Below are 20939 nucleotides of genomic sequence, written 5' to 3'. Positions count from 1 at the left end.
TGTTTAGCCCGTAGGGTCTGCCGCAAGCAGCAAAGGGCACAATTCGTTGTCACTCTGGTCCTAGGCTGGAACTGGGCTTGCCTGGATTTGCGCTGCCGGTGCCGTTGCCGCCGCTGGCGGTGTGTGCGTCTGTGCTGCCTTTTTGCACCAAGACGAGCGAGAGCATGATGCTGATGGGATGGGATGGGATGACTGGGGGCGTCTCGCTATGCCGACTGGGGAGCGGCGGCACGGAACAGCAGGTAGCATTGATTGCTGCTTGCGGCGGCTGACGATTGGACAATCGGCAGAGCCCTGAACTCGTACTCAATCGGGAGCACGGGAGGCCATGGACATGTAAGGCAAAGCAGGTTTGGTCGTGGTTCGTGTTTGTCTGGCGCGGCCTGATAGTAGGGCCGCTTCCAGGGTGATGTGATGCTCTCTGCAAGCACATACAAGTAGATACCTGCTCTCTCCATCGAGCCGAGCTTCCAGCTGACGGGATCGGTAAGAGAAGTACGGTATCGGTACAACGAAGCACGCATCGTCCCTTTCAATTGATTTCCCTTCTCGGTGTTAATGAAAGGGTCTGTATGGGGTAATACGCAGAGCCACAAATAATTCGCACTCAGCACAGAATCTGCATAATGCCTCCATGGTGTGACTGCTAGTCGTGATAACAATGACTCCGTATCAGCTAGCAGCAGATTAGCTGCGAAGCCTGGCGTCCCTTTTCTCTCTGCCTCTCCTACTTTAAAACCACATGGAGAAAGAAAAGTAGCGGCATATATCGGCCAGGCCTTGGCTTGGTGCTGAATGATGGAGCCGTGTGTACAAGTATGTACAAGTATGTGCAGGTAGGGAGTAGTGTAGACAAGTAACGAGTCGCCGTTGGTACCCAGTACAACCGCACCGCTGGCTGCTGGCATGAAATGCTCGCCGTCTGATTGAACGATGGGCTCTGCCGACGCGCGATATCCGTTGCAGCCGAAGCCGTTGGTCACTAGGCAGAGCTAGAATTCTGGAGGACCTGCGCACAACCCCCAATCTCATTCGCGCAGCCAGCTCGTTCGGTTTCCAGAATATCACTCAAATAAGCCACGCAGCTTTTGATACGCGCGCGAGGGCCGGGTGTCAGAAGGTGTGGTGTGGTGTGCCCCGTTGTTATGGCTTGCCGGGGCGAATGTACGGGGTACTTGCAGTAGCAGCTGGAGCTGGAGCTGGAGCGCGCAGGCGGCCAGCGCAGCAAAAAGTAGACAACAGACTCCTTGCCTCGTGAAGAAGACGCGAAGAGAGCAGAAACAGACGAATGGACCCTGGAGATGATTGTTTGCCTCCTGGAGGGTGCGTCATACGGGACCAGACAGCTGCGGCCAGATAGAGGTGGTACTTGTATCCCGATGTCAATGCCGCGGAGGTAAAGCGTGCTGATGAGGTTGCAGCTCGTATGTGCCTCCGACTGCCTGGTGCTACCGTACCCATGTAGCGGTACTTGCGAATGCTTCATGCAACAGACGCAATTGCATTGATTCGGATGCTTACCTTGGTAAAAGTACCTGAATGATGCATGTCCAGTTCCGACTCAATGGGCGCTCGCGGAAATATCACTTTCATCGGGGACCAAGGTCCAGGTCCAGGTCTTTGCAGGTACACGGTACACGAGACCTGGTACGTGCGCTCCGTAGTCTCTTTTTTCTTTCCTCTTTTTCCTTCAACAGGGACCAAGTCGGCCGGCGCGATTAGCAAAATTCGCGCAGGCAAAAAGAAGAAAAAAATCCACCTGGTATGGCGCCGTCATGATTTCCCCACATGGGGCGCCCGGGTAACCTGGGCAAAAGAGGCTGGGAGAGCGAATAATGGCAGCCAGCAGACCTAGCCGGAAGAGGCAATGCTGCAGTGCTAGTGCGCATTCGGTGTAAGATACTTTGGTACCTACTAACCGTCCATGGGAGGGCAGAGAGAGGGAAAAAGAAAAGAGCGAGAAAAAAAAAAAAAAAAAAAAAAACTTGGCGGCACCTACTTCGAACAAGAAGTCGCCGCACGTACCGGCCGAGGATGGGCGCTAAGGCGGCCAGGGTCAGGCGCATGCCGTGTTCCGATCAACGACTACAAGCTTTTTCGCGCGAGCCGGCCGCGGTGTAGCGAGTACCTCCCCCTTCGCCCTCAACGGGCTCCCAGCTCATGACATGCCGTGCCAGGCGCGAATCCTTTTTCTGGCTTCCAGTCGCCAATTCTTTTTATTTTCGCCCTCCTCTTTTCCTCTTTTCTCTTTTCTTTTTTTCTTTCCTCCAACCCTCTCGTCGTCCGTGCCTTGGTTCGTCTCGTCTCTCCAGAGCAGTTTCTGCGTGTCTCTCTCGCCAATCGTCAATCTCGCCATCGACAATCCAGGCTACCCCGTCTTTTTTTTCCCTCTTCCAACCTTTTCGCTAAGCAACAAGACAAAAAAAAGGTCAAAGCGCCAATTCAATCCCCCCCCCAAAAAGCCAAGTTTTCCGGCCCTCCCCCCTGGGCATTTTTCCCTCCCCCTTGGCCTCGCCTCGCATCTTTTTTCGCTCTCAATTGCCAGCGGGTGGTCCGTGACGTGCCTCCCCCACTTTTCCCCTACCGAGCTCCCGCGCCTTATAACAAAACCTCAGCGCAGTCCACTTACGCGACCTTTTTTTTTTCCAGACCCTTTCTGCCTTCATCCTCTGCACGTCTCACGTCTCACCCAACAGGTACAGACAACCCGCCCCCAATTGGTTCATTTCTTCTTCCTATGTCGAACTCCAATGCACTGCATATGCAGTGGAAGCATCAGCTGCGAATGCTCTCGACGTCGGTTCTTTTTCTGTCTCATTGGATCCTGGTCTCGGGCGCAATCTGAGCCACCGCTGCTCCAGATGTCAAAACCTTGTTATACTCCGCCAAGGGCTGCCACGTTGGCTGGGGACTTGGCGGGGGGAAAAGCCAACGTTTGACACGTCTGTTTGGCATGGCCTGCCACGAGGTGCACCGCGAGATTGATTCAATGAGATGGGAATTGCAACTGTCGGTTTTTTTGAGGCATTTGATGGAGTTTCCACATCGCCCTGCCCCTGTCCCTTACCGCTTCCTCTCACCCCCCCCTGGCACGATCCTCGGCCCTGCTCATTGCATTGTTCAATGGAGACATAAATACCACTCAAGCACCCCGTCACTAACTCGCCTTCTTCATCCAGACAAAGCAAACTCTCCCCTCAGACACAATGGCCGCCATCGACAAGCAACTCATTGCCGCCCGGGATGTTGCCTCCCAGCTCATGAAGCGAAAGAACTTCGCTGCTAGAGAGCCTGGTGTCATTGTCGTCTTCTGCATCGTCTTCATCGGTAAGTCGCCGCCACTCATACACACACACATCCATGAGAGAAGCAATTGTTCTAATGATACATCTACAGTCGGTGTTGGTGTGCTTGGTCTCCTCATCCACAAGTGGATCCAGAGGAGAAAAGCTGCCACCAAGTCTCAGATCTAGACGACAAGTCTGAGGCTAGGGGAAAGAGGGGGGTTGGACTTGAAGGTGTCGACGGAGAGGGGACGCATTAATGGACCGTGATTGTTAAATGGCGAAATGGTGTTGCGCGCGACATTTCAGCGTGGTTATAAAACAGCGACACGTTTGCGCGCGTCAAAAGAAGAAAAAACACAAAAGCAAGCCGCCCAAAGTATAATATTTTTTTATCCACCCGACCACGAGCAACACCAGCCAAGTCGTCATCTTGTCGTCAAAGTTTGTCAACAACAACTACAGCATGCGCGATATTGGCCAACTAATGTATATACGCATGCGTTATCTGCTCGCAACTCAAGCCCGCCATCGCTCTATGATCCGGTGGGCTTAAGCTATCTATTGGTGTCGGATATTTTGAACGGCGCGCTCGTGCTCGTGGCCACAGGAAGCTGTATTCTCTATTATCTAATACTCCTGATACCTCATACAACAATCTAGTTATTATAAAGATATAAAGTTTTCCTATTGTTCAATCATACTCGCTCTCCTTGCGCCATCTATTTCTATCAGTGATTTGCCCAAGACCCAGTACTAACGATTGCAAAGTTCCCTTTTCGAAATACATATAATAAGTAAGTCTCCCTTTCGAAACACATACAAATATAACAGTACAAAGTTATAATCCCTCCTTGGCCAGCATATCAGCCACATCAAGGTAAAACGCAACCGCATTAAACGTCCTCTTCATCCCCATCCACTCCCTCACCGTCCACGCCGCCCGGTTCGACCAATTGATCAAATCCAAGTGACTCACCCCCATCAATGTCCCCCGATACACTCCCCATCGACTGCTCTCCACGCTCACCAGCCCGTCATTCTCCCCCCTCGGCCCTGCCCACCACGCCGTGCGGCAGCCGAAAGGCCCCCAGCAGCGAAGGCTCGTCAATCGCCGCCCCGTACGAAAAGTACCTGACGGCCTCATCGTCACGCACCCGCGGATTGAACTCGTCGCGCATGTACCGCGTCGTCAGCTGGCCAAACGCAGAGGTCCCCAGCCCCGCGCGCCGGATGATGCTGTACAGCCGGGGCAGGTGGAGCGGCCCGGCGCCGCGCTCGACGAGGTAGTCCGCAAACGGGCTGCCGCGGTGCGGCGTGGCGATTGTCACGAGCGAGGCCACGCGCACGTTTTTCAACACGGGCTTCAGCCGCGAAATCATGTAGCGCGCGTCGAGCCCGCCCATGCTGTGGGCGATGATGTTCACCGTCGGCGGCGCGTCACGTTCGTCCCTGCTGGTTTGCGCGAGAATGTCGGCGGCGAGCTTGGCGGCGCGCTCCTCGATGGACCCCGTCGGCGGGACGGACGCGGTGATGACGGCGCAGTTGTTCTGCCTGAGGGCCTGCTTGATGCCGTGCCAGTACTCGATGGGCGGGAGGAGGGCCGAGACTCTGAGCTCGGAGAAGCCGAGGAGGCCGTGGGCTAGGACGATGGGATGTTTCGGCGTTGCTGCAGTTGTGTCAACATGCCTTTATCCCTTCCGAACATCATTGAGCATCATACCGTAATTCTCTCGAATAGTAGCGTAATCGTCATGTATGCGTCTCCCAAAGTCCCGAATGCGAGGATCGTGGCTGTCCTTGAGATGCGCCTTTGCGGTGCTGAAGAAGTGATGCCAAGGAATAGAGCGTAGATTTGGTAGGGGACGAGAGAGGCGAGGGCCACGATGATGAAGAAGCCATTTTCTCATGGCTTTTTTGTTTTCAAGGCTATAGATGAAGCATACTTTGGGACAATTAGCAATTGGGTGGTGAGAGGGAGTGAATGTGTTGCTGGTGATTTCTGCGCCTTGGTGAAGCTAGAAGCTGTTTAGTGTCGCAAAGATTGCTGACGTCACTGTCGCAAGTCGCATGTTTAGGATGGCGGCCTTCTACGATAAGTTGGTGATGGCAATCAGGGTCAGTAAATTCCTTTCTATTTGGGTCACTCATCTCTAGACAACGCGTGTCAATGCCTTGATTTTTATTCCATTACTCGCTCTCCACATGCTATTGTGGCCAAACTAACTTTCAAAATCGCTGTCACGAGCTGCTAAAAAATGCTGCTCGTTATTTACCATACCAATCCTCATAAAATACTATATAAACAGGTAGACCATAGACATGCCATACGCATGACCCCATCTCCCAAATCTATGCTTGTTCCAATTCTTTATGCACAAAAAACGTTTTTCAAACAACTCCATGTAACGCGATATCAGAGGAGGATACCGGCTCTCCGACGACGACGCAGCCTCTGCTCCTAGCTTTTAACCGGGCCCATGGGCATCTCGCTAGGCGCATTCTCATTTGTTATGCCACTATAGGCCGGCCGGGGCCGTAAACCGTCAAACGGCCCAGACAGGTTCTCTGCCATCGCTTCGTCGTAGCTCGGAGGCGGCACGTCTTCATAAGCCGGAATATCGCCTGGTGGGAGCTGCGGAGGGTATAACGGATCTTGCGGAGGCCTGGGAGGCATGACGGGTGCAGCAGGCGCGCTTGGCCGTCGGGGAATCCTCTGAGGAGCTCCAAGACCCCCTGGGCCGCTGGCTTCAGAGACTGAGCTCCGGGGAGGCAGCCGAGGAGGTCGAGAAATAGTAACCTCTCCTGGGCGTGTGTTCTTAGCAGCTTCCAGCAGCTCAGGAGGCGGCGTGATGCCGGAAAAGACGCTGACGTTTGCAAAATGAAGAGGCAGAAACAGAGCTTGGGGCGGAGAGTCTTTGGCCGTCCTGGGCGTCCCCCAGCTCACGCCTAGCTTAAGATCCAATTCGTATTTTCGAGAAAGGTTGCAGGTATTGAAAGAAGGGGCGACAGTATTGGGCAGCGGCCTATTCCTCCAGAGCTCATCCGACAGTATCAGTTCTTCCCCGACTTTGTCGTCCGGAGCGCATAGGGGGGATTTCGAGGTCGGTATAGGAGGCAACAATCCAGCGGTTGCCTTTGGGACTGGCCAATCCATGTGCCCTGATTTCCGTCAAGCTAAACAGCTCCAACTGAAATGATGTCAGGTAGACTTGCTCGGGGCTGTCTACGAGCTTCTTTGCAATGAGCCGGAGGGGAATTGGCTGATTACACGTGAGAATGGAAGGATGCGGTAACCGGGCTGAAATCTCTATTGATGGCGGCGTTGGGGAGTCGGGGGTAGGACTCGCCAAATAGTCATTCTTTCTGCTGCTAAATATTGAACTGCGCTTCTTCTGTCCTGGTGTCCGCGGCTGGAAGGTAAAGGGCCGTCGAGCGAAGGCTTCTTGGCCGGTGATGGGAGGCCGAGGCGGTTCAATGGGCAGGAACTTGAAGCCGAGCTGATAGCGCCAGTTTTCTTTCAAAAGTCCGGGCCGTTGGACCGTAACCTTGATATAATACCGGATCTCCGCCGCCATAGGAAAGCCAGTCAGTGATGGTGGCAGCGTTGCTGTAGCATGCCGCAGATACAGTTGCTTGGAGCCGTCCATGACCCTGACACCGCTCAATCCAAAGAGGCCACCGCTGGCTCCATAGCCTCCTATGCCGGCCAGGCCGCCGATTCTTGCCATGGCTTGAGGGTTGCTGCAGGCATTGTTGATGGGCAGCTTGAACTTGAAGGGAAACTGGTGCTGGCCGGCATCGAGGGGATACGACCCGTAGGGGCTGGAGGAGCTTTCGTAGTAGTCGTCTGGAAAAACCTTGACCAGCTTGTAAAGGATCTTGTGGTTCTCGCTGACGAAGCTGCCCGGAGGCCCCGGTGGCGGACCGGCGCGCGCAGTGATGGGATCGTAGCCGTAGTTTTTGGGGACCTGCAGAGCTGTGCCTGACTCTCCCTCGAGCTTGACGACAATGGAGCCGATTTGCTCGCTCCGAGGGAGATTCAGAATGACTTTGCCCGAGACTGCATCGAGATTGGTGTAGAACTCTGGCTGGTTATCCAGCGAAATGATGATGGACATTTTGGTGATTTAGCCGCTCCGTTGGCGAGCAGAGCCTGCCCGCACGGCTATGGAATGCAATGGCGACGACAGAGAAAAAATAAAGAAGAAGAGAAATTGTTTGTTTTGCTGTTAGCTCCGCGCAATTGGGTAAGTACCAAGGTAGTAGACGAGAAGGTAGGCCGGACGACGCTCGGCAATTGATCAGGCGAGGGGCTGAATCCGGCGCAGTGTCATTGTCTGAGACCTGCGAGACCAGTAACGGTGCACAGAGTCGTCGAGCCGGATACAGAACCCGAGATACTTGATAAAAAAAAGACCAAGCAGGGGTCGCAGGGCTGAGGCGAGGGCTACGCGTCAAGTGTTTGGCGATGGGGGCGCAGCTCTTGAGGCACGCCTTGAGCTCATGGGGTGCTGAATTCTGGGATTGATGTCATGCCCGTAAAATGCTTGGCTAGGCGTTCCTGCTTATTAGTCCAGCGCCTGTGTGGCTTGCCGCGCGAGACACTGACGACGTGCTGAGGCGCAAAGGCCGCTGGATCCGACCGCCGTGGCTTTTGTCTGAAGCTCGGAGGCTCTTGCGCTGCGACAAGTGGGAGCGGATGCTTTGATCATGCTTGAGCATTGACTGCTTTCTTTCTTTCTTTTTTTCTGAGTTTTGGTATGAAAGAAAAAGGAAAGAAAGAAAAAAAAAAAAAAAAAAGAATCAATGCTTTGTCCGGCTGTGGCTGGTTTCTGCTGCCGCGGAAGCGCTATGCTCGACACTGAGAGCCGGCGCTGAGAGAGAGTTACTTGGCTGCGACAAGACGGCAAACAGAAATCTCATCACGACAACGACAGAGGCCAAGACATAGCACGCGGTGTTGGAGATGTCAAAAGGCTCTAGCCAGGCTGGATTGATTACTATCATCTGCAGACCAATCGCTTAACATGATGCCTTCTCGAGACGTGAGATATGCAGAGCCAAAGCGCGGCCATGGCAAAGTTTCCCTCGCCCGTGCTCTGTTGCCGCGAGTAGGCCACGATCCGGGAGCTGTTGCTCTGCATATCTGCATATCTGCTCAGGTTGATGCTGTCTACACGACCAAAGCAGTTAGCTAATGTTGCATTGGCGCCGAGGCGCTCTTCACTGCAACTTCACCTCGCAGTTCCCGCCTATCGGCATCCACGCCGCCCTCATCGCTCCGCCTCGCCTCGCCTCGCCTCGCTCTCTGCGACGCATCATGTGATGGCCAGATGAATTGCATTTCAAAGTGAAAACCATCTGTTGGATGCGCCGTTTCCCGGCTTTCCACGTCGAGCCCCGTTCAACGACAACGACATCGACCTTGCTCTGCAAACCCACAAGCCGTGTTTGACGCGCTGTGCATCGCCTGCTTTGTTCGTGAGAAAACCGGGGCCGTTGTTCTACAGCTGTTGGTTCCAGGCACTTCAGCTGCATATTTCACCTCTGCCATGGCGCCATTTTCAGTCCCCAGATTCTCCAGCGGCAGGCTCGTCAACCTGCGGTGGATCCGCTGTTGGCTCTCGTTCGCTTCTTCAGTGCACCCTTCTGGCTTCATTGCAACGTCGTGATAAGTGTACGAGTAGTACTAGCCTCTGGCTGTGAAGAACCAACTGCATAGCTGCTTGGATTTGTCAACCGGCTGTCGCTGATTCCCTCTGACCCGAGACTCGATGCCCACGAAAACTTGCGTGGGAGAGCTCTTTCTAAGCCAAGTATGTCGCAAAGAGGCAGTAGAATCTTGCTAATTGGTACAAATCGAACTTGGAAACGAGCGTCAAACGGTATGGGCTTCTCTCTGACAAGAGTCTACCGCGGAAATCACAAAATTGGCCTTGCAATTCGTATTGGCATGACAGCCGGTGTCACCAACCGAAATCAGGAAGCTGCCAAGCACAAATGACCAGAACTCGGTTGATAGAGCCAAACTGCCGGATCCAGTCCTTTCCTCTCTTTGTGTCAACCTGTCTGCCTCTTGAGTTGGGTTATATCCAATATCCACGTTGCGGACCAACGCACGTATTGTGGACATGAGAGGCTAGTGTGCAGGGGTGTCTACCAACAGCAGAAACCATCAGTACTACGGCACGGCACGGTATTATCCCCGAACGGGCTCTGTTGCTGGCCCCCATCCCGTCATCAAGATTCTCTTCCGTCTGAAAAGAGAACTCGTCCGTGGAGAGGAAACTATCACGACCCCTGTTCGAGTGACACGCCAACGGCAGTGACTTCTGCAGCCTTAGCTTGGATGCACTCGATCAACGATGACCAGGGAGCTACTCCATCGGGCTGTGGCTACCCATCTGCCTGCCATTCTTTGAGCAAGAGCTAGCAATATGCCATCCGTGGATATCTGTTAAATAGCTACCGATTCCCTGATGCGTCTCCCCTTGTGGGATTTCCTGCCCATGGCTAGAGAGCATCCGAGGCTACTACACTGGACCATCTTTTCACCATGGCAGCTAACTGTGGCTCAACATGCCCTACTGAGAACGGATTCTTCACAAATGATCTTAGTATCGGGGGCAGTGCAGTCTTCCTCGCTCTCTACGCCTTCTTGACACCCGTCACCTTCTACCAGGGGTATCGGTTCCGCACTCCGGGTTTTTCTGCCTTGCTGGCAACTGGACTGTCTTTTGAGGTCTTGGGATTTCTGGGGAGAATACTCTTGCAAAAAGGCCGAGACCACCAAGGCTACTTTGCCCTCGCCCTCTTGGGAAGCATTCTAGGAGCAACATTCATATGCAGTGCCATGTCGATTATACTGCCTCATATACTTGCCCTCTTTGGAGATCGGCACGCACCATGCCAGTCACTCTTTACAGCTTTCCTCCTGAGTGCTCTGCTCATGGTGAGCCTTATACTCAACATAATCGGCATTGTTTTTGTTGCTTATGGGTATGAGGGAGTAAGCGTATGTTATAAAAACCCATCCCTACGCCTTGCGTAGACCATCTGCTAACAACGTCCAAAGCGTGATCGAAGTGCCGATATCATTGCCGGAGGCCTGGGTGCTCAAGCTTTCTTATTGCTAGTCATCTCTGCAGTGTATACTAGCTTTATCGTTGGTTTGAGGCCCGAAGCCGAGGCTCCAAGTCCAGTACACTCAGATATCTATTATTCCAGTCGCTTTTCTCGGTTCCTTCGTTGTGAGTGCTTCCAAGTGAGCCCCGACCTGGGCAGAATACACCTCTAACACAACAAAGGCATGGAAATAGCAACCTTTCTTCTTCTCGGGCACACGATATATCGGATTTTCGAAATGATTGGAGGTATAGATGGCACTCTGTTTCAGAGCGAGCCAGCTTTCATAATCATGGACGCACTTGTTCCATTTCTCGCTTGTGTCCTCTTAACGGTGGCCCATCCAGGTGCCGCGTTTGGATCGTCATGGGCTTCAACATCCTCTCGGAAATGCAAGCGTCGTGGGCCTTCTCTGCCGCCACTACAAACGTCGTTTAGCCACGCTGTCCATCACCGCTACGATCCTAATATCCGCCAACAATTTTCTCCTTCTACTCAACGGCCACTTCGGGAGACTAAGCCCCCGCCCACGTACGGCTCCTACGGTTTACCCTCATCTCCACGGCCATTGAACAAGCCACCGAGCCCGATCATCTTGTCACCAATATCGGCCCGAGCGGTAAACCCAGAGAATCTGAGTGAACGATTGGAGAGGTGGGTAGTGCCCCCGGAGTTGGTTGACAGTGACGAGCTATGGTAGCCGGGCCAAGGGTGTGGAGGAGTTGGATCCAACGGCATCTGACAGCGTCTGCAAAGATATTGCTCCACTATCAGTGCCTTTGTGTTTACGGGGATGAATGGTTTTCCTCTTCATGTACATGTATCTAGACAGCAAGAACTGCGTTCAACCCGACATGCCTTATTAGGTAAAATGTACGGGCCGAAGTGGTTCAAAACCCTGCAAAGGGAAAATGAGCCTATGAGATTGAAGAAATTGATTCAAATTGTTCAACTGCCATTGGACCTCTTTGCTCTTCGTTCATGTTGTTCATGAAAGGCGCGGCTAGTTCGCTTACGGTTCCACACGAACCTCTTTTCCGCAGCGGGCGCGCGGATAAAGAGCATCCTGTAGCTCTTTCTCGGCAGTTCTCGCTTCCCGCGTTTCTTTGCTTTGCGCGTTTTTCTCCCCTTGGACGGCGGCTGTAGCTGTAGTGTGATATGTTAGTGCTGCCATCTCCATCACGGCGGCTGTGACTGTGATTCGCCGCTTAACCGCCGCTTAGCAGAATTCTGGGCGAGCGGGCACTTATATCCCTGCACGAACCATCCGAGGGACCCATGGAGCCGCGTGTCTACGGGAATTATACAGCTTGGATGCTTGTGAAGAGTTGGAACTTTTTTGCGAGATGGAGAAGCCAAGATGCTTTGAGCTATGGGGACGGGGCTGTGAAGTGATTGCAAGGGGGTTGGAATACGAAGCTCTCCCATGTAATCAAGCATATGGACATTGTGTGATGATTGAGAGTTGCGATTTGCTACTTTGAACTGTCAAGCGCCCGGAACCGTCCCGGCGGGGCCGGAGAGTTGACTCGTGAGATTTTGGGAAACAAGACATGGCATTTTGTTTGATCGGATCGAAACAATAGTGTTGATCGAAACAACCTCGCTTGGGGCGTCTGTCATTGGCAATTCTCCACATTCTGGATCTGCGCTCGGCTCGCGTCTGTTTTAGTTTCTTCTTGCGTTGCGTTGGGCACTTTGGCAGAAGGATTGTCCGCGGAGGATTGTGAGGCCTGTTGTTGATTCCGTGTCTTTACGAGGGACCAACGCTTTTCATTCACTTTTTTGGGCAGCAATGCCGCGGGAGTGACAGGTGGATGGAGCGGACTTTTTGGTTGTTTCAGCATGGCAGGTATGAGCCTGGGTAACGGTGTGTGAGTAGAATGTACCGGTGTCAAGTGGTGTATCCCTTCCTTTACAGTTTGACATGTCAAATCTCTTCAGAATGCGCTCCCGTGTAGCCAGACTAGCTGGTTCCTATCAAGAGCCAGACGCCAAGGATTCCTCCAGGCGCGAATGGCCCAAGCAGAGTTACTGGCTGGGACCAACCACCATCACGCAGTTTGACAAGCTGGTCCGGTGAAGCATTACTTGGAGTAGCATAGCTTTTCCAGAAAAGGCTATCTAGCATATCAGCTGTAGCTCAACAAGGCAGACGGTCAATATATTAAGTACCTACTAATTTAATCATCATTTATACTTGAACGCAGTAGTAGCAGCAGCAGGTAGAGCGTGGATAACCCTTCTCCCTTCTTGGGTACGTGTAGGCATAGCTTGTGGAAGGACGACACGTCTCGATAGAGGAATCGAGCGAAGATGCATTTGGCCCAGGACGGGGGCTTTTTGCATTGCTTGAAGACCCTATGGTTGCTGAGATTGCCGACCACTGCTAGGAGATGATGTATGCTTTCGATTTGATCATTGCTAGGTACTCCTTTTGCACGCCGGAATTGTTCAATTGTCGAGGGATCTTATAATGTTTTCCATACTTGACAGATGGAGGGTGCTGAAGTCATCATCAGAACAATGTCGGGGTACACGGCTGAGGTAGATGACTGTTAGACAGAGTTGGTGGGCTGGTCGGGTAATCTATCTTGGATGCGTTCTGCTTTGTTCGTTTCCCCTGAATAAATTTGGGTGGATTGGAAGGAGTGTTGTGTGAGAAGGGTATACTGTAGCAGAAGACTTCGTTTCATTTAGTTCAGCTCAGCATAAAAACTTATGAAGCCTCTCCCGCAGTGTTTTGAGCAAAAAAGCGGAATTTTAGCTCCTACGTGTATTTGCTTTCGATTAGTATGTACGCAACTGTGTGTATACTTTTACATGTTAGCAGTGTCGCAAGCTACACTTACGGCGAATATTACATGGCCGAGACTATATTTGAATATAAAGTACTAATGTCGTATATTATTATGCTCTGATGCTTGTGTTGCCTTTGTAAATGGCCTAGGATAACCCTATTTAGAAAGCTAATAGGATAGCAGAACGAGCCACCACATAGAGAGCCATTATGCTCATCTGGGATACATAGTGGACAGGTTGTTGCATCCAAATGCCAATAAAACCATTCAATACGGAACTCTCAGATTTGCCTCCGCACAGAGACAAATTTGATGAAGGATCCTCTATGGGCCGTCAATTCAAGTCTGCCACCAGCACTAGGAGCGTTAATCAACACCTCCATAGTTGATTTCTTCCTGCCTTTAGCTTGCAACGCATACCCTCCATATTCCCCATGCCTTGTTCCAAAGTATGCATTGCTGTTGAACTTGTTGACTGGCAGGAGTATGTCGTCGTTGTACCCTAGGTACATGCCGGTGCTTTCATTGAAGAACCCCAACCAATTTCTAAATTCAACGACAAGCCAAGTTGTCAAGTTTGGCGGGGGTGAACGGAGATCCCATATGTGGGATTTCGCCCAAACGAGCTTTTCATTGCGAATACAAAGTGCCGCTGTGGAATTGTGTCTCCGAATTATATATGTTTTTCCAACCACAGGAATTGCGTCAAGACAACCAAATTGGGGGCCGGGGAAATTAGTGCTTCGAGTGTGCGTTGAGTAAGATGACACCATGGTTTCGTTTGTAATGAGATGATTGGATGTTATGTTGAGTGGTGTATGGGAATCGAGAAGGTGAGATATCTCAAGCTGATGATGCAGGAGTGAAGATGTCGCAGGAAAAGTTCAGGCTTCATCCATCTTTTAAATACCCGTTTCCATGGCCTTCTTTCGCTTTGTAATTTCGGGACTGACGAGGCATTCTTCTCCTCGACAGACGCGTTTTTGGACGAACGCGCTTCAATGGCAGTTTCTGGACGAACGAATTTGGACGGCGGTTCCTGGACAGACGCGCTTTTGGATGGCAGTTTTTGGACAAAAGCGATTTTGGCTTGGAATAGAGGCTGATTTTTGATAGATGCGTTTATATGACAATGTAACTTCTAAAAAGACGTAATTACGAGATGAATAAAACTCTGGATAAACCTGGGTTTGAATAGAGGCAGGTTTTGTAAAAGCAGCTTCTAGACAGAGATGGTTTGTGGTGTAAGTCATCTCCTCAATAACCAGACTAGGTACATGTAGCCTCCATGCTTTTACGCCAAGTAAGGATGGGATATAAAGTACATGGAGTAAAAGCAAGTAATGATTTTACTATGAGAAAACCATATTTCCATGAGTACAATCACTACAGTGTGGTTGATATTTTCTACGCCAAGTTTCAAAAGAGACAGCCAGTCAGATAACAAACGGTCATAACGGCAAAAGTATCCAACGTCCATAACCTGGCCGGTGTGCCCACCTAGGTACTTTGTACAAGCTCATTTCTTCCTCAAAAGCCAGAATTTGCCCTTCTATAATGGGGAAAGAGGGGTGTGCGAACGGGTGGGGTGTGTCTTGCGTCTTTTTTCTTTTCTCTTTTTCTTTTCTCTTTTCACAGGAGCAGGGGGGTGTGGAAGGGGGGTGTGAGAGTTTATGATTTCCACTGGACAGAAAGCAGTTTCTGGACTCTGGCTAAGCAGAGGCGGTGAACTGACGAGTTCTCTCGAAAAACTCGACCGTGGTGTGGAGCCAGGTATTTTTTGCTCAAATATTTCCTACTATAGTTTAGTGGCAAAATAACGAGGATACCCGTCAGCTATCTGTGCTGTGATGGCCTTTTCCTGCCATTATCCTTGTTGAAGCCTTTCCAGCAATGATCCCAGAGGACTTACTTTCTCGGCCTATAACTTTTGGCTACTTCACTTGCAATGCTGGACTTTGAGCTCTTGGTCCGGCACATACTGCTTCATATTTTTGATTTCAAAGCATAATTGCTGTTTTGTTAGTGACATTGTCATTCACACGTTTTGCTCTCGTCGAGGCTGGGATTTGACCACGCTGTTGGTACACAGCTCTCCGAGTCCATAAAAGGCCAACGTTTGATGTGGAGACACTTGTGAGAACCTGAGAGTACTTTAGCGTTCATCTAACATCCGAAACTGGATCAAAAAAATAAAGAGGAGCGCCGACCACTGCTCTTGTGCTGGATGTAGCTTTTAGTACATAGCTCAAGGTACTACATGGGGGCTAAAAAACGCGTGAAACAGTTGTTCCCGCCGCAGCCTCTTCTCTTCACTCCACAGCAATCCTCAATGGTGGTACGAGTGTGAGTCCTTTTTCGGCTGCACTTGAGACGAAAATCCCACTGCCGGGGCTGTGAAGTCTTGGGCAATCATGTTGTGTAGCCGTTAGTTAACTACCTAGGCAAGCAATGGCATCTGTGAGTTGCGCAGACATTCATCAGCCGCTTCAGTTAAAATTGCATCCGTATTACTGCGAAACTACAGAGTCTCGACAACACTGGCTACTACGTACCTGTGTTATGTTGTTAAATACTGTATGATAGCGATAGGTAAAAGAAGATGAGAATGAAATGTTGCCATCATTCTGACAAGCAGCGAAAAGAATTGTGCAAGTGCTGCGCCGTGGTTACCTCTCGGGTGGCTTGGAAGTCTGTGTTCAACATCCTCAACAAGGCTACAAAACCACGCTGCTTTCAAGAACTCATACCTATTCTTTTGCTTCATCTCATCTCATAGTCTTGCTTGCCATCCAGCCTCGCCACTATCTGCCTTGCTGTTGATGCTGCGTTACTCCATCTGTGTTCCCCACATACAGCTGAAGGATCAGTCGAGGTTTCACAAGGCGCCCTGCATAAAGGCCTCTGCCACTATTAATAGTCGCCTAAAATGCCATTGCGTTGGAAGATCCGCAAGACACAATGAGTTTGTAACTAAAATTGGATCGTTTCCGGTCGAACAAGCACATGTGCGACCCTGGCTGGCGAATCCTATTGCGACGGGAAAGGGGCCGTGTAGAGACTATGCCGATATACCCTGCAGACCGAAGCGGCAGATGGGCATATAGTCTGAGGCTCGACCAGGTTAATGGATATGAAAACCGTGTGTTGGCAGCATCTTTGTCGTACAACCAACAGCCTATGAAGGCTGCAAGGCTGTACGGGAGTAGGCTGCGTTCGTCCAAAGTTGGAACCCTGTTGTCCACGACTATATAAGATCGCTGCATTGTTCTTCTCCTTGACCTGCCATCCATCTCTCATTAAATGTGTTTGTAGGCATAAACCTAACCGCCATCATGGACGACCAATACTCACGGCAGCAATGGGTCTTGGATATGAGAAATGATTTACAAACACCTCCATTGCCTCATGATATTAGGCCCGAAAGGGACACCAACAGACCAGAATGGGATGACACTGAATACACCCCAATTCAGTTGCAGAGCGACACCAATACGCTGGAACAAGATGGTCTCGGTTATGTCGACCATGTCACTACTCAGTCCGACAGCGATACTCTTAACGCGCCGGATCAGGACATCTACCACGCCTCAACCACAACTCCGTCCATCGTCAAGCCAAAGAAACCACAATCTGCTTGGACCAGGCTGTCCACAACGTGGTGGATGGAAGTCCTCACCATATTCATCAGCACCGGCTTCATGATTGGTCTGCTTGCCATCCTCGCCAGCTTCCAGAACCGGCTTACAACGGAGTGGACGTTCTTCATCAGCATCAACGCCGTTGTTGCCATTGTCATCACTGCAGCGCGGGCAACTCTCCTCGCCACCGTGTCGGTATGCCTCAGCCAGGAGAAGTGGAATCATTTCAACAACAGAGCTCGTCGCCTCCAGGACCTGAATATCATCGATAGAGCCAGCCGTGGACCGTTGGGCTCCATACAAATGCTCTTCAGTGTCTCGTGGGGAGTGGCAACAGTGAGCGCGGTAGTCATGATTTTGTCTCTCCTCACCGATTCGTTCGTGCAGCAGGTAGTCTCTTTCCAGCCTGGGAATATATATGCCCATCAAGATGGGTCAGCAACTTTCGGTCACGCAGTCAGCTATAGCAGTGGCCTAAACTTCAACTGGGGACGCTCTGTGCACGACGGTATTATTTCCTTGAATGAAAATGATGGTCAGTATTGAATACCTACCCACCTACCTACCTGCTATATTGGTTGAAGCTGTAACCTAACACGAGAATTAATAGCCACCAACCCTGACCTGGAATCTGCCTTCTTCCGGGGCATTTGGCAGACCAGTTGGCCGTCTGGGGTGAACTGCACTTCCAACTGCACCTGGGACCAGTCCTACTACACGATAGGCTTCAGCAACACCTGTGCCGATGTCACAAAGGAGACTTTGGCGAGTCTCCAGTGCTCCGACAACCGCACCATCACCCTGCCTTATGATAATCCTGCTCCTTGCAATCTGACTACACCGCAAGGCTTACACTTTCCGTTTGTGCCCAACTCTGGGGGCTCTGCCATGGCTATAACCTCCATCGGCTGGGATCTTGGGACAAATTCAACCGAGAATTTGGATGGCAGAAGCCTTTCCAAAAGTGCCTTTTGGTCTTGGAACCGAAACGACATTGACCTGATCAGTATGAGTCTTCATCTAAAGCCGATGCTGCAGAATTCGACAGTCGTGGAGTGCACATCCAGCATTGTAGTATACAAATACTCCAACATCTCATTCATCTCAAACAACCTCAACATTGGCGCATCCGAGAAGACGCCCCTTGGAAAGGTATCTGGTACAACAACGATGCTCCCGCCGGAATGTGTTTCCAACAATTGCTTCTGGGCAGATACGCTGCTTTGGTGGAACAATACCAGCCCGGAAATCCCACATATTTCCATCTCCGGGACGGACCTATCCATCGTGGCTCGCCTCTTTAGATCGCAGGCCTTCTCCGGTAGCGTCGGCCTGGGTAGCCAGTCCGTAGGTAGCACGACGGCCTTTGGCAACGGAAGTCTGGAATCCGTATCCGGCGTGCTCGACAACATTGCACAGAGCTTGACGGACATGATACGGGAAAAGGGCGCTGTACAGGTCGCGCAAGGCCTAACGAGCCAGGCCGTCGTGTACATGCGCGTGCAGTGGCTGTGGCTCATCCTGCCGATAGCATTGCAGGTGTTTGGCGTGCTGGCGCTGATTGGGGCGCTGGTTGAGAGAAGGCAGACCAAAGACGTGCCGCTGTGGAAGGGCTCGGCTCTGGCGGTGCTGTATCACTCCGTTGATAAAGATGGAGTTTTGGGAACTCGGGTGAAGGACTTGCAAGAACTGGAGGATCTGGGAATGACGCAGGTTATGCTGGAGAAGAAGAGTGATGGTGCCGATCCGTAGCTCTCCCTGAAAGGGGCCACATGACTGGAAGGGAATTTCATTTTACTTTGTGCTCTTTTCAAAAGAGATGGCTGCGGGAGGATTTGTTTGACATTTTTGGCGCAGGGATCTTGGTTCTTTGAGAGATGTTTATGATATCCGTGTCTTTGACTACCTATCGTGCTTTTATATGAATGACTTGCGATGTACGTTACTTTGATGTTCGCTTTATACAGTCTGTTTGTTATACCGCCCGATTTGCTCCGTGAAATGACCTTTTGCCGCATTGCTTAACTCCTCATAGCCTCCATAAACGTTTATTCGTATATGCAGCACGGCATGCCCCTGGCATTCGATTAAACCGAGGAGGCAGTTGGGGACCAAGGCCGCTCTGGCGCCGCGCCTGAGAGCTCCAGTGTCGATTCGAAACAGAGCCATACGCACCAAAGTCATGCCAGGCACTGAAGATGAGCTGCCCGCTGAGCTGGTAATAAACGGCTGTGTAATCGGTCGGGCACCACCTGCAATGGCGATGTACCTCTTGCCCTGGATTGATGACCGCGTGGGCCACGGCTTGGTGGAACTCTGCTGTTTGGTGAAGCCACGCCATCATCCGGCGATAGTCCAACGGGCTGTCTACCATGGCCAGATGTGGGCAGATGGTGACCAGGCTTTGCTGCATGCTCGAGTATGTGGCTCGCCTGTCGCAGTCTCCGACCACTATCTTCTCATACAAGAGAAAGTGCCCTTCGACAATCCGGGGGCTCGCACTATATGTCATGGGCATCCTAGAGCTGGTCGCATAATGATGAGTAGTCAGTAGTCTTTCGAGATGGTCTCTATTGGATTCTCGGCCAGAAAGCTTCAGAGCAAGCTGGATGTGATGATGCTCGAGATAATATCGGGCCCATGTACGTGCCCCGTAATCCGTTGGCCGCACGCAAGGACGCAGCCTCCTCTCCGAAGGCAAATCGTGCGGATCGACGACGTGAAGCCGGCCGCAGTTTTCACAGGCCCAGTGATATGGAGCGCCAAAGGCCACGCCTATGAGGAATTCGTTCCTCTCGGGAGGGGACCGGGAACGCACGTACTCGTTCCAGTCGCGAGATGCCAGCCTTTGCATGGTCCGGCAAGTTTGCGAGAGGAGAAACTGGTCGTGGGCGGCGAGGTGGTCCGTAATGCAGAGGACGAGCTCGTCTGGCAGCTCGAGAATCGGACATTTTGTGGCTGCCGGGGCCGGGCTGGGGAAGAGCCAGTTGTACCAGGCGTACAAATACTGTAAGAGAGCCGTGATGGATGTCATGTCTCGAGTCGAGAATGCGGTGCGGGTGTAAGTGCTACAAGGTTACGGTCTGTGGTTGGAGTAGGGCATAATTGCTGGCATATTCCACCGTTAAATAGAAAAAAAGAGACGGGAAAAACGACAGATGAGTCTGGAAGAGCCTGGGCCTTACGATAAAGTTAAATTGGTGAGGCGACGACGTGTGGCTATATCGTAGCCTTGCAACAGAACAAGGTGGCTAAACGCCATTGCATGTATCAAACTACCTACGCAGTACTTGGCAGCAGAAGGGATTGTATAGTAGATTAGTAGGTGATACAACTCCCAGCTGGGGTATCTTTGAGCCTCACGATGGAGTAAAAATGGCTGGATGACCCGTTGTCTACGACGCTCGCTTCCATCGTAGCCTTGCAACAGAACAAGGTGGCTAAACGCCATTGCATTTATCAAGCGGCCTCGTAGTACTTGGTAGTAGATGGAGTAGCATACTAGATTTAGTAGGACTCCTGGTTGCGGTATCTTTGATGAATGCATCTTGTAGAGTTGTGGCGGCAATACTTTGCAAAGCAAATCGCTCATTTATGCGAGGAATGGTAACCATCGCGACTTGAAACGGAGCAAAGTGGCTAAACGCTGTTGCCATGCAAGCTACCTGGATAGTACTCGGCAGCAGATGGGACAGTACATCACATTAAGAGAAATCCAACTCCTGATGCTGACATCTCTGAGCAAGATGGTTATCACAACTGTACCAGCAATGATTCGCCAAGCAAATCGCTCATTCACGCTGAAAAGCGACTTGTCAAAGGCGGACAGGCTGCAGATGACGAGTCGCCATGGAGAAGTATACCGCCATGCTTTGTCGATCCCGCTGAAGCCACCGCCACTCAGTAGCAGCCGTTGCAGCGCAGATGCAGTGGCTGGGAGCTAGAAGCCGAAAAGAGAAGCCAGAAGGAGAGGCCAGGAAGAGAAGCCAGAAACTGCGGCGTGGAGAAGCGAAACGCTCAAAGCGAGCAGCTGGGCCACGGGGGTCAGGTCACTGTGGACAGTCTTAGCGACTCCACCCGTCCAA

General features: G+C 51.5%; 9 protein-coding genes across 9 annotated transcripts; 3 read left to right on the top strand and 6 right to left on the bottom strand.

Annotated features, from left to right (window-relative positions):
* Positions 1 to 49: 49 nt before the first annotated feature.
* On the bottom strand, positions 50 to 433 carry TrAtP1_003666 (uncharacterized protein; the record flags this gene model as incomplete). The annotated part of the gene is made up of 1 exon (XM_066111977.1): positions 50 to 433. One exon carries the CDS (start codon positions 431 to 433, stop codon positions 50 to 52), a length of 384 nt encoding a protein of 127 aa, XP_065968058.1.
* Positions 434 to 2138: 1705 nt separating this feature from the next.
* TrAtP1_003665 (uncharacterized protein) lies at positions 2139 to 3980 on the top strand. Its single transcript, XM_066111976.1, has 3 exons — positions 2139 to 2696; positions 3180 to 3327; positions 3397 to 3980. Exons 1-3 carry the CDS (start codon positions 2166 to 2168, stop codon positions 3471 to 3473), a joined length of 756 nt encoding a protein of 251 aa, XP_065968057.1. The 5' UTR covers positions 2139 to 2165; the 3' UTR covers positions 3474 to 3980.
* Positions 3981 to 3987: 7 nt separating this feature from the next.
* TrAtP1_003664 (uncharacterized protein) lies at positions 3988 to 5318 on the bottom strand. The gene is made up of 2 exons (XM_014088076.2): positions 5008 to 5318; positions 3988 to 4953 (listed from the first exon to the last, which is right to left on the bottom strand). The coding sequence occupies exons 1-2, from the start codon at positions 5192 to 5194 to the stop codon at positions 4322 to 4324; spliced, it is 819 nt and encodes a 272-aa protein (XP_013943551.2). The 5' UTR covers positions 5195 to 5318; the 3' UTR covers positions 3988 to 4321.
* Positions 5319 to 5745: 427 nt separating this feature from the next.
* TrAtP1_003663 (uncharacterized protein) lies at positions 5746 to 5961 on the bottom strand (the record flags this gene model as incomplete). The annotated part of the gene is made up of 1 exon (XM_066111975.1): positions 5746 to 5961. One exon carries the CDS (start codon positions 5959 to 5961, stop codon positions 5746 to 5748), a length of 216 nt encoding a protein of 71 aa, XP_065968056.1.
* A 364-nt stretch (positions 5962 to 6325) lies between these two features.
* Positions 6326 to 7405, bottom strand: TrAtP1_003662 (uncharacterized protein; the record flags this gene model as incomplete). The annotated part of the gene is made up of 1 exon (XM_014088075.2): positions 6326 to 7405. One exon carries the CDS (start codon positions 7403 to 7405, stop codon positions 6326 to 6328), a length of 1080 nt encoding a protein of 359 aa, XP_013943550.2.
* A 2438-nt stretch (positions 7406 to 9843) lies between these two features.
* Positions 9844 to 11112, top strand: TrAtP1_003661 (uncharacterized protein; the record flags this gene model as incomplete). Its single annotated transcript, XM_014088074.2, has 3 exons — positions 9844 to 10302; positions 10363 to 10537; positions 10595 to 11112. The coding sequence occupies 3 exons, from the start codon at positions 9844 to 9846 to the stop codon at positions 11110 to 11112; spliced, it is 1152 nt and encodes a 383-aa protein (XP_013943549.2).
* Positions 11113 to 13494: 2382 nt separating this feature from the next.
* Positions 13495 to 13986, bottom strand: TrAtP1_003660 (uncharacterized protein; the record flags this gene model as incomplete). The annotated part of the gene is made up of 1 exon (XM_066111974.1): positions 13495 to 13986. The coding sequence occupies one exon, from the start codon at positions 13984 to 13986 to the stop codon at positions 13495 to 13497; it is 492 nt and encodes a 163-aa protein (XP_065968055.1).
* Positions 13987 to 16160: 2174 nt separating this feature from the next.
* On the top strand, positions 16161 to 20073 carry TrAtP1_003659 (uncharacterized protein). The gene is made up of 2 exons (XM_066111973.1): positions 16161 to 17389; positions 17465 to 20073. The coding sequence occupies exons 1-2, from the start codon at positions 16549 to 16551 to the stop codon at positions 18604 to 18606; spliced, it is 1983 nt and encodes a 660-aa protein (XP_065968054.1). The 5' UTR covers positions 16161 to 16548; the 3' UTR covers positions 18607 to 20073.
* Positions 18884 to 19888, bottom strand: TrAtP1_003658 (uncharacterized protein; the record flags this gene model as incomplete). The annotated part of the gene is made up of 1 exon (XM_014088072.2): positions 18884 to 19888. The coding sequence occupies one exon, from the start codon at positions 19886 to 19888 to the stop codon at positions 18884 to 18886; it is 1005 nt and encodes a 334-aa protein (XP_013943547.2).
* Positions 20074 to 20939: the final 866 nt, after the last annotated feature.

This window comes from Trichoderma atroviride, chromosome 2, assembly GCF_020647795.1.
Source record: "Trichoderma atroviride chromosome 2, complete sequence".
Lineage (NCBI taxonomy): Eukaryota > Fungi > Ascomycota > Sordariomycetes > Hypocreales > Hypocreaceae > Trichoderma > Trichoderma atroviride.
This window is presented reverse-complemented; position numbering and strand designations above follow the sequence as displayed.

Bases quoted from the DNA above. Each gene is read 5' to 3' on its own strand.
- TrAtP1_003665 (XM_066111976.1), top strand. From the start codon at position 2,166: ATGCCGTGCCAGGCGCGAATCCTTTTTCTGGCTTCCAGTCGCCAATTC. The intron at 2,697-3,179 runs GTACAGACAACC...TTCTTCATCCAG, and splicing joins TCTCACGTCTCACCCAACAG to ACAAAGCAAACTCTCCCCTC. The intron at 3,328-3,396 runs GTAAGTCGCCGC...ATACATCTACAG, and splicing joins CTTCTGCATCGTCTTCATCG to TCGGTGTTGGTGTGCTTGGT.
- TrAtP1_003664 (XM_014088076.2), bottom strand. From the start codon at position 5,194: ATGAGAAAATGGCTTCTTCATCATCGTGGCCCTCGCCTCTCTCGTCCC. The intron at 4,954-5,007 runs GTATGATGCTCA...ACACAACTGCAG, and splicing joins TACTATTCGAGAGAATTACG to CAACGCCGAAACATCCCATC.
- TrAtP1_003659 (XM_066111973.1), top strand. From the start codon at position 16,549: ATGGACGACCAATACTCACGGCAGCAATGGGTCTTGGATATGAGAAAT. The intron at 17,390-17,464 runs GTCAGTATTGAA...GAGAATTAATAG, and splicing joins TTCCTTGAATGAAAATGATG to CCACCAACCCTGACCTGGAA.